This window comes from Saccostrea cucullata, unplaced genomic scaffold (assembly GCF_032062105.1).
Source record: "Saccostrea cucullata isolate Sc308-1 unplaced genomic scaffold, CSIRO_AGI_Scuc_v1 ctg10541, whole genome shotgun sequence".
In the NCBI taxonomy this organism is placed as follows: Eukaryota; Metazoa; Mollusca; class Bivalvia; order Ostreida; family Ostreidae; genus Saccostrea; species Saccostrea cuccullata.
This window is the reverse complement of record NW_026941014.1, coordinates 1-12,123: the sequence shown is the minus strand read 5'-3', so window position 1 is coordinate 12,123 and position 12,123 is coordinate 1. Positions and strand designations below refer to the sequence as shown.

Here is a 12,123-nt window from a genome sequence, read left to right as displayed (position 1 = left end):
AGCTCACTTGAGCTCATGTGAGCTAAAAAGGATCAGAAAAGGACCTTAAGTATAATTATATGCCCCACTGAAATCTTGATAAACAAATTGTTACTGTGCTATGTTCAATTACTGTGAAACTTTCGATTCAACATCTAATATTTTATATAATGTCAGGTTTTAGTTATACTATTTTAATTGATAGAACATAAACTATTCAAATATTAATTATTGAAAAGCTTTTATTTAGTTTTGTTAAAAATTTATTTTAGAGTTAAAATTCCTTTTCTCCTATTAAACGTGACAAACTGATTTATTTAATATTATTAAAGTGATATTATAATAAGCATTTTAATAGTTATAATTTTGCATTATACATAGGTTATGTAAATAAATGTGATTCGATGCAACATAATGTTTCAAAAATGTGACAATTACAATTATGAACTGAAATGTGTATAAAGTTAAAAAACGTCAATTATAAAATTTTAGCACAATTATCTTGACAGCTTAAAATTTCATACCACAAACAATATGAGAGTCACTTAATCACTTAAGATACTTGTACACTGTCAGTGTGTTGGTGTATTGTTGTCCTACATAGAGATTGTTCTCATCATCCACACATACACTGACGGGATCCTCTACCCCTTGTTGTTTTGTGAGTAATAGAGACAAGAACTGACCGTCCTGATCAAGGAGGTGAACAGTGTCACTGACATCATCACACACCAGGATGTGACCGAGGACATCAGTACAGATTCCAAGGGGATTGAACCCTGACTTCTGACCTGTGTAGGAGAACCTGTGTTGTCCTGATTTATTCACCACCACTACTACCTCTTTAATAATGTCTGATGTACAGATATCTCCATTGATGTTTTCTGTGATGTAGATTGGTCCACTATACAGTCTCTGTCCTTTGTTATCCCTCTCTATGTTCTGTAGTACTTTTCCTGTCTTGTTGTACCTGGTGATTTTACTTTCCTCTTTATTTTTCTTCATTTTAAACAGTCCTTTAGCTTTTGTAAGTTTCCCCATCCCCACCAGTAAGTCCCCGTTGATGTGGGAGGAGTGTATGCTGACTGGTGACCAGTCTCCAGTTTTTATGAATTCAGTGATATTATTATCCTGTGTTATCCTATTGATGACGTTATTGTCTTTGTCTGTAAAGATCAGACCCCTGTCCTGCGTGACTGAATGGTAACCAGGTCCCTCACTGGTTTTTATCTTCTGTATCACATTCCCCTGTAGATCTGTTTGGACAAGATTACCATCACTATCACTGATCCAGAGTCTGTCTGGTTGATCTAGTGATACATGGTATACTTCATCAACACCTGGTACATTGAACTCCCTGACCTTGGTGACAGAGGCAGATAGAGACATTGTTTGTTTCTTGTCAGATTTCTTTCTGTCTTCTTTCATCTGTTTATGTGTAGGTTTCATTGCTGTATTGTAAACACTTTCAATGGGTCTTATTTCTCTCTTCTCTGCTTTAGTGTTGGGCACGTTTATTTTTCCAAGTAATTTGGTGACATCACTTTTGTTGTACTGACCAGCAGTAAATCCTGGTGTGACTGGTTTTGTTGTCTCTGGTATGGATCGGATCTTTGGTTTCTTCTCAGACATTAATTTCTGGGTTTCTGTAGAGGACAGGCATCTGTGGAGCTCTTTGGCAAGGTTATTAAGATAAGTAATGTAATCATCCATGGTCTTGTCTTGGGTTTTTAGATCTTCTAACAGTGAATGCTCTATCTGGTCTAACTGCTTCATGTTCTCAGATATGACTGTGTCCACCAGACTTTTCAGGGTCTCACCTTCAGTCTTCATGGATGTTCTGATGTTGTCCATGACGTGTTTGATTTCTGAGGACTCTTTTTTAATCTCTTTCTGTAAATCTTGTGATGTAGGGAGAAAGTAGTCTTGTATCTTGGAAGTTTCCTTTTGAAAGTCTGCATATTTTTCTGCATAAATTGTCTCAAGATCAGTAAATACATGCCCCTGATGCTCTTTTTGAGTGGCACATTTGGAACATACTGGAACTTGGCATTCTTCACATAACATGTCTATATCTTTATTGGGGTGGATCTTGCATTTCTCCACGGGAAGTTGTCGTTTTCGTTGCTGGTAAAGGACCACCTCATGGTTTTTGTTTTCTGGACTTTTCAGATGTTCATCACTGCATTGTTTGCACAATCTTTGATGACACGGGTTGCAATAGAACTCACAGTTTCTTTCACAGTCTTCAATGCCACACTCTAAAAAGTGCTGGGCTGTGCGGGGAATATCCATTTTAGATTCAGCCATCTAAAATTAATGACTAAGTGTATTAAAAAGAAATTGAATGTATTATGTGACATCAGTAAGATAAAGATCTAAGTTTTAATTCATATTTACTGTGCATATGCACCACAAAGACTCGTCACGACTTTTAATTTGCCTTCTTTAAATTTGATCACCTCTATAATAGGCCAGGCTTAGTGTATTTTAGAGTAAAACCGGGGTGGTCAAGTTTAAAAAATACAAATAAGTCGTGACGAGGCCCTGTGCATGCACGTGCCTAATTCACGCATGTCATAGGCCTAAAATCATTTCTTCACAATTCATAAAAAGGTTCATTAATATTTGTTTAGAATAATTTATACATGTGGTATATATAATCTTACTTACAGTTTTAATGATGTGGGAATGCGATCGCAGTAATTTACTTCCTGGTCTGAGATAAAAATAGATTCAAAAAAGGATACGGACCAGAAGGGTAACAGTAACGTTTGCAAAGGCCTGTTATTTACTCCAATATTTTTTTTCTCGCGAAATGTAAATAAGATATGGTGTAAAGAATTGTAAAATTATTTAAAGTATGTGTTAACTAATTAGGTTCAGCAATAGAAAGGAAAATTTACAAAATTTATTTATTTGATTCAGAAAAGAAAGTACAAGTTTCTTTATCTTGAAAATTGTTCACTGAACTTAGTTATTGGAAATATGAAAATCCATTTTAAATAATCCTAATTTTTGTATGAGTGAAAAAATGAAATGCATAAATTATGCCTGCTTCAGTAATCATGGTAATTTCATGCCCAAGCATGGCATTTTAATTTCGAATCAAGGTAGTCCGATCCTCGAGTTCTTAAAATCAGGCGTTGAATAATTCAAATATATCTGACTCCTTAAAGTAACTTGTATTTACCCACGGAATTTCTTCAAATGTCATTTTCATATTGTATTACATACGGAAAATAAGTAACTCTGAATTATATTTTCTCGAAATGCGAACAAAAACACCAACCATGTTTTTTCTGATTGAAAATTGATTAACAAACATATTTCAGTATGAAAATACTATAGGTATCCAGGCATTTTAAGAAAATTGTATCATGATTCTTACACTTATATGGAACTTTATTTATTCTACTTGTTTCATTATTTTATTTATTGATTCATGATCAGATTACCTTAAGTTTGAATTTTTTATCCGATTTCCAAATCATACAATATTAATAAGTTTTGTTAAAATCGAATATACGCAAGTAAAATTCGAACATTTCATAGGCGTCGGAAGCGGCGGCTGGGGTGAGGGTGGGGAGCTTAGCCCCCCCCCCCACTTTTTTGAAAATATATTATACATAATATAGGCATTGAAAATTTGGGTTTACCTCTTTTGTTGGTTTAGCCCCCCCCCCCCCTTCCACTTCCACTTTGCTTGAGATCAAACATTCTCAATGAAATGCCCCCATACAGTGTATTTTTGGGAGGTCAACACTACTACTACATCACCAAAAATTTCAACTCGACCGCTACATTCTTCCATATTTTCGACCAATCATCATTTTTTTTTTAGTCGGAACTACTCAATACCGCTACACATGGACTCAGTCGGGTATATGCAGGTAGGGAATGAGTTCCAATCACACAACTTTCACAAAAAATTCAGCACGTCTGATATTTAATTTACAGTTCTCATTCTAATTTTTTTTAATTTTATGGACTTCACTTAACTTCTTTTAAGTCAACGCTGATATTTTGGTACAGTGAAGTCGCCAATTCCGGGTCACGTCCCGGGTGTTTCGTTGATATTTTGCAAATCTGTTCAATTTATATTTTATGCAATATATGTATTGAAAGAACAAATAGTGAGTCATCCAAACACCTTTTCGTTTTCAAAGTAGCTACACGGGAACATTATTTACAGGGGTATTTCAGCAAGGCCTAGCTTCCCCTGTTACGAATCATTTTCTCCATTTCCGGGTCATGTGAATTTACGGTCGTGTAATATTCATGGAACGTTTCGGAACACGATTTTTATGATGTTGAAACATAAAACAATTCATGCAGCTTGGAAAAAAAGTCAAATAACCACAGAAATATATTTAAATCATTTTTAAAACAATTACAACAAAACAAATTGCAGTATGCAGAATGACAAAAAATGTATAAGGATGAAAAATAATACAATTAAATTCATTTATTGAAAAAATGCACTTGAAGGGTTAACTGGATTTTAATTTTTAGAAAAAATATTTTCCAGTTAGAATACTTTTGATAATCAAGGTAAATACATGGTTGTCCATTGGTTTTGTACATAGAGTTTTGACATGTTCATGCCACGAGATTGCGTGACCCGCAATTGGAGAAACTATACTACAGTTTGATTTAATAATCATTATAATTTTATTTGAGCAGCGATCATTATGATTGATTTCTGAGATAAAACTAAATGCATTTGCCATACTTTCGAGCTCTTATTATTTATCTAGAACTTTTATATCAGCCTTTCTGCAGCGAACAAAAATGAAAGTAGCCCGTCACCGCAGCAAAAACATCCAAGTCTTTAATGCGTGCGTTTCAGAATTTCGATTGTCGGATGCTCTCTTAAAGCTGATATTCAAAATTTTGAAATTAATTACACACAGAAAGACCAGTTCTTCATGACCAGCGTATTCATTAAGTTTTTTGCGCTTAAATCTTAACACTAGGCATAAAATACACGCGAGTGACCCGGAATAGGAGACGACCCGGAATTGGCGACTCCACTGTATCGGAACATATCATGTTTTATCAAAAAATTGGTTTGGAAGCTTTACACAAGAAAACCAACTTAATTAAGAATTAAAGTTGAATCCATCCCCCTCAAAAATAATTTGAAGAAAATTAGTTTATCCCCTTTCTTCCTTCCTTCCTTCCTTCCTTCTTCCTTTCATTATTCATTAATTCATTCATTCATTCATTCATTCATTCATTCATTCATTCATTCATTGAATGAAGTTAAACCGTTTTTATCCGAAAAAATTATTCTTGCCGTCAAAAACCGGAAATACCACTTGAGCATGGAGACGTTGCGCATTCTGTAACCAAAACAACATGGCGGCATTGTGAGCCAACATTCCTGACTGATCAGATAAATCAATTTATTTTTAGTTTTGAATTAGAATTATCGTAATTTTAGCCACACTGCCAAGATTTTAATTGTTTGAAAAGAAGTTTGGGATAAATTTGAATTGTCTAGAACTCTTGGAACGATAATGAAGATCCATTACGTATGAAAGGAAAACTAAAATGTTAGCTGGTGCATATTCGTATCCTTTTTTTCATTTATTGAAGATGTTTAATCTTGACAATTTATTGATGAACCCGAGAATACAAGTGAAGAATTGAAGGATAAGAAAATAGTGAAGTTACACCAATGATTTCATTGTTTGACATGTATACGATCTAACTCGATTTTCCTCCACGTTTGGTGAAGGAACAAAAATCGCAAAATGATTTGGATTAAACTAATATTCTTTCAAAAATCAGGGACATTCTTTGTAAGACATGTTGTACACATTGTTGTCAACTGTTTTAAAAGTTGTATTTAAACATAAATTCATGCACTTTTGTTTTTTACAGGCTTAATGTTTTACGGTGTGACCGTTGGGGCGAGCGCAGTTTATTTACTATCATAAACCTACACATGTATTGTCTATCATTCAAGAAAAAGAAAGCAAAAAGAATAAAATAAAACAATAAAAAGAAATCATTTCCCAAGCATCGGGATCGAGATTCCAAACTTCTCGGAAGTTTCCGACTAAATCGGAAATACCCGAACCGTTGAAGTGACGAAAGTATGACGTCAGATAAAAAGTTCTGTTGACTTAGGATATGCAAACGCCAGTTTTATGAAAAATAGATTGCATTAAATCGTTCTTTTCAAGTAAGTTGTTGCTATGTTTTAGCCACCATGTTGCTATGCACCGCAACATGTTTTCCAAGTTTCATGGAAGCAACCGACATATAATTTCGTCAAAATTCGTAAGTTTCTGATGATATGTCATTTGTATCATTTCAGAAGGGCAAGGTGAAGGACGGTGTTTATGGCATGGGGGTATTTTTTGAATAATTTAATTAGGTAAGGCAAAATCATTTCGTTAAGATTTCAGTAAGAAACAATGTTCCTTTAATTTTTTTACTATTTTTGATTTATTAATCCCTTAAAGGACATTGGGTAGTGCAGGAATTCTGGGAATGTTGCACAGAGAAATTTGGCTGACTTATGTACAGATTTCAATCCGAATTTCCTCTGTTCATACACGTTAGTCTATTGAGCTTGCTTCGCGACGCTCGCTGCGCTCGCTATAATTATGAACATTCCATGGTGTGATATGAAAATGCATACCCCAATGCCCAATGAATAAAGAAGTAGAATTAAAAAACAAAAACAATTATGGACAGATAAATTTAAGCTCAAGATCAGATTGGCAAATATCAGAACCTCTTTCATAGCTGCCTTTGAGAAAATGTTAATAGTCAGACCATACTTGCCAACCTCTGACATGTAAAAATCTGGTCATGACCAGATTTGGACATGAAAAAATCTGGTCATAACGCGTAACGACATTCACGACATATTTACCATGATTAAATTCTATATATAATCAAATATCTATAGATCTAAGTATTTGTGTTTTGAGAATTCTTTTATTTAAAAAAGACTTTAACTTACCAAGAAAAAAAATTAATATATGTTCAGTTGTTGATTAAATTTAGATGTTAAAAGCTTTGAAGGTTTCATTATTTAGTACTGACCTGAATTAACTGTGCATGCATTTTCTTTTAAAAGAAAGCCTTTTCAGTTTAATTTGTGCTAAATTTGGAAGTATTCCAGTTTTGGTTTTGAAGTAATTTTTCTATCTCATTTAATTTAATTAACAAGTGCAATGTTTTAGATGTACAGGTAGGTCTACACTATCTTCGATCACAGTATTTTATAGACTATGAAAGTTGTTTTCCAAAATTCCTTAATTTGATATAATTGTATATAAATATCGCTTAATTCTCTTTTTCTTGGTTCAATTTGCTCCTGCTGACCCTGATAACGATCTACTTCTGTGGAAGCCATTTTTAATTGACTTCAAACTTTGATTTGTCAAAACAACTCCAAGTTTATTGTTTAACACAGGTCTGCACTCAAAATTTACTGGTAAACAGCCCACTGAGCATAGCCATCGGCATTGTTTACGTAGATCCAAGCTTGGGTTGTAACTGGAAGTTAAAAGAGCAACCTAATTTACGAACCAAATTTGGAAATCGGGAGATTTTCGGGTTGTTATGCAAAAATCGGGTTAAAAGCGTGACCCGCCGGGTCAGAAAAAATAATCGGGTTAAGGGTCGAAAAATCGGGTGTAACCTGACGAAATCGGGTGAGTTGGCAACTGTGATACAGACCTGGTGTATATATGTGTTCATTTGATGAATAGTCCAAGTTGAGTATAAAATACTAGGAATGTGGTTTATGCTTAAGATATACTATTACGAGCACATCTCCCTGACAGAGTTCTTTCAAAAATGGAAGTAATATAATGTTACTTTGTTATTGTAAATGTGTCTTGAAGCAAAGGACCTCCTGTTTGTTTACAAATTTTGTTTCTTAATGTGTATTTTTATTAAACCGATGGTATCTGCATGTAATATGGCCAATTTCTAAAGACAGTTAACAAAAGAAAAAGTACAATCTTCCTGAAAAGAATGGAATATTGGAAAGAGATGGCATTGATGGTAAAATCTCATAATTTCAAGATATTATAACCTCTTACTTCTTCATCATAGAAGGGAAAATGAAGGGGGTGGGGAGGGGTAATTAATACTGGGATGCAGCAAGCATATAAAATCCCCTCACAAAAGAGCACATTAATCCCTAGGCCCTATATACTAATAAATTAAAACATTAATTATGCATGCCTTATATACTAATAAATTAAAACGTTAATTATACATTCACATATGCTGCCATATACTTACTTTTATATATGCTTCCATAAGCCCTTCCATAAACTTACTTTTATATGGGTTACTACAACTCCTCCAACTTCCTTGTGAGAGGATAATAATATCAGTCTGTGTGTAAAGCATTTTATTTGTTTGGTATGATATAAACAAAAGGAAACTAAATATATCAGCCATCAGGAGATGCATAGAAAACCCCATGCTCAGCTTGTTAAAAAAAAAAAATTCTATCCTGGGTGATGGAATATTCTTGTATTCTTATCAAACATGTTATAAATAAGTATTCTGTCCTTAATATAATGCCAGAAAAACCTACCAATACTTAGAGAAACAACGCATAGATCAGTTAAAACAGCTGCAGACTGATGAAGTGGGAGACGCGGTGGCCAGAGCCAAGAAGCTATCAGTCGAGACCAACAAAAGACGGAAGTAGGAATTGTGTTTAAAAATTTCTTTATCCCCACTCCAAAAAAAAGAGAAAGATATGACTCAGAAAGGAAAATTATTGACAATTTTTGAAATTTTTTTAAAAACATGTTTCAGAAAAGATTGAATGAGAATTTTGATGCTTAAAATTTTTGTTCTTTTTAAACATCTGTTAATTTTTTATCAATTAAAATATAGGTCTTTGAACTCATATATCTATAGTAAGCATGTTAATGCAAAAGTTGAAACAATTTTTGGGTTTGCAGTTTTTTTTTTTTTTTATAAGGTTATATAATTCAAATAATAAAGGAATAATTTTAACCTACTGTGTTTTTTTTTTTCCAGGGCACAGGCCACAAAGAGAAAATTGGAGAAAGAGAGAGAAGAAAAAAGAAGACAGCAGATCTTAATAAAACGGAGAGAGCAACAGCAGGAGGCTACAGAGAAATATCAGCGATCCCATGTCCCTACACGGCCGCCCAGTGGCAGGCACTCCAGGGCAAGAAAAAGTAAGTGTTCGTTTAGACTGCCTGGGGGAGGAAGGTCTTACATTGTATGTAGAAAAAGAGTCAGAGAGCTTTTTGATCATGCAGGGAATTGAGAATTGAAGATACCACTCATACTTGCTTTGTTTAGAATGTACAGTTTTGTGATATAGTTGAACTGGGTATCTCAAACACCAATATCTCAAATACCATGTATATGTTGAAGTGATTTGGAAGTCTCAACCACTTATTGCTTGAGTATTTTACCCATGATATCCTGAATAATTGTAGTCCGAAATATCTGATGTTTTCCATGCTTTTTATGATTTTTATATTTTATGTGTCAGGAAAACGTCAGAACAGGCACCATTACGAAAACTGGGAATTTGTCTTCTTTAACCTGGAGCTAATATTTGCAAACCAAATTAAATGCTGAACTCAAAAGTTATTAGTAGAATAATGCTTCTAGTACTCACCAATATCGATGAAACAAAAATACATGCCAACATTTCCTTACAAGTCTTGCAAGTTTTAAAAATGTACAAAATGAAAACAAACCTCGAGACCTCTGATAAATTGTCTTCACCGAACTGTTTATTTTAAAAACACTCCATAAACCGATGTTGGTGGGTACTTAAAGTATTGTACTATTGATTATTTTGAGTTTGATATTTTATTCTGTTTGCAACTATCCAAAATCAACGGGAGAATGCCGCATCCAGTTGTAGGCGGTGGATTTCCAGTTTTTGTTATTGACTGTTCTGGCGTTTTCCAGGCATATAAAATATCAGAATCGGAGAAAAAAATGAAGTCTGGAAAATGTCAGATAATTCGGACTAGAATAATGGGAAATATCTAGAAATTTTTCCCAGTCCCATAGAGTTTGAGATAACGAGATTCGACGTCACTGTAATTAAGATCAGTTCACATTCAAACTACTCATCTGTGAGTGCGTTGAATTGACAAAGTGGGTCACTGAAGGTGAAATTTATATCATTACAGTTATAAAAATTTTTGGACCCTAAATGAATTTTCCATAATATTTAAAGTTATATATGTTCTTATGAATTTTCTTCAGTATATATTTTTTTTGCAGATGCCCCATCTCCTAGCAGGAATCTGGAGGAGACTTTGAGACTGGTCAGAGGAAATTCTGGTGTACAGAGACAGAACAGTGCAGGCTCCACAGGCAGTCACACCAGTCCTCGACAGACCTACACCGAGGCCCTCAATCGACCCTACTTCAATAAATACTCTCACTTCCACTCCCCCGTTATCCAGAACGACAGGCCTAGGATCAACAGTTCACAGGATAAACTGCACAACAGGAGCTTGAGAAACCTGAACAGCAGCAAGAGTTTGTTTGAGCAGAAATTGGAACAACAGCAGCAGCAGTTGATCGATCAGCAGAGAAGAGCTTTCAATGAATTTAACGAAGAAGTGCAGAAAGAGATTGACCATGGAGAATATGTTGCAGATGACAGCGTGAGTCTGTCCAGTGCCGATAGTTTGGACGAATCTCAGAATTTCACCGAAGGAGTTCCGACAAGCTTGCCACAGCAAAATAATCTCTTAAAGAATGAGCAAGTGATCAATTCAAAATCCTCATTGCAGGACAATGTTCACACACATCAGAGTGTCCGAGACATTTCTTTTCATTTGAACAGTGCTTATGGACAAAGTAACGGAGTTGAATACCCAGACAGAAATGAGAAAATTGACTCCTACAATGTAGAACAAACATGGGTCAATAATAATAATATTCCATCGAATGGAATCCCCAGACCAGAAGTGCAAAAGACTGTGTCTCAAAACACAGAAGTTAAAAACAGACCAAAAGTTCAACTCCGTGCGTGGTCCACACCGTCCCCTGTGGATTCCCAGCATTCATCTGTGTCAAACGCTCACATGACCAACAGTAATCCTTATAGTTCAAGGCCATCCATGACAGCTGTAACCTCAACAACTGCATATCAGGACAGGAATCCCCAGCGAAATTACCCACCAAACAATGGAGGGAGGGAGGACAGAAATGGCACCTGGGACGGTACAGCCGGCTCCCAAAACCAGAATGTAAATGGTTACAGTGACTCTCAGGGTGTGAACATGAACAATCCACCACGGAATGCGAGTGATGTCAGTAGAGGGTACACTAATGGTTACTTGTATACCTCAGAAAATCCCAAAAGTGCTCAATCCAATGGCAACAGAATACCAGACACTGGTCCTGCCAAACCTATGGAATTCCTACACACTGTCACAAATGCGCCGGATAACGCTGACAGATCGGTGAACCCCGACAGGGAGACAGTGGCGGCCCCTGTTCAGGAGACGAAGCCCAGTCGGGTCCCACGTCCTGTGAGTGCTGTGAGGATCCAGAAGGTGGTCAAGTACAATGTGATCCCCCCTCCCTCTGCCAACGAGGACAGTCCACACCCACCGTCTGATGCCATAGCAGACGACAAGACGGAGGGCGGAAAAAACGGCGGCGTGCAAAGAGTGGAAATAGTTCCCAAACAACCTCAAGTCTTCTTCAATACCACCTCAGGGGACCGACCACAGGTCAAGCAGGTCACACAGGTCAAGTTTACAGCCAATGTTGTGAACGGGGGTGTCAATATGAACAATTATGGTAAAATGAATGTGCAACCTCTTCCTAATAAACCACTGATAGCAGGAGTGACGGAGAAAAAAGAGCACGCTCCTCCTCCTCCTGTTGCCACGGTAACGAAGAAGGCGAAGGACGATGCAGACCTAGTGGTGAGGAACCGCAGTGAGGCTAAGGAGGACGACTCAGGGGTCAAGGGCATTCTGAAAAGACCCGGGTCCAAACTGAAAAAGGCGGGATCTACTGGCAGCGTTAACAGCATGGATGTGAAGGACAGTATAGAGATAGCTCGTATTCACATGCATCATCACCACCCCAAACAGGTAAATATAGACTGTACTGTATTAAAGGTAAACAGTT

The 12,123-nt window shown here is 36.0% G+C and overlaps 2 protein-coding genes across 2 annotated transcripts; one reads left to right on the top strand and one right to left on the bottom strand.

Moving 5' to 3' along the window:
• Nucleotides 1-371: 371 nt before the first annotated feature.
• Nucleotides 372-2,289, bottom strand: LOC134256930 (tripartite motif-containing protein 2-like). The gene has a single exon (XM_062739603.1). It carries the CDS (start codon nucleotides 2,287-2,289, stop codon nucleotides 529-531), a length of 1,761 nt encoding a protein of 586 aa, XP_062595587.1. The 3' UTR covers nucleotides 372-528.
• Nucleotides 2,290-5,307: 3,018 nt separating this feature from the next.
• On the top strand, nucleotides 5,308-12,113 carry LOC134256936 (hybrid signal transduction histidine kinase A-like; the record flags this gene model as incomplete). Its single annotated transcript, XM_062739608.1, has 4 exons — nucleotides 5,308-5,558; nucleotides 8,551-8,673; nucleotides 9,016-9,179; nucleotides 10,252-12,113. Coding segments are annotated over exons 1-4 (2,169 nt in total), but the record flags the coding sequence as incomplete, so codon positions are not given.
• Nucleotides 12,114-12,123: the final 10 nt, after the last annotated feature.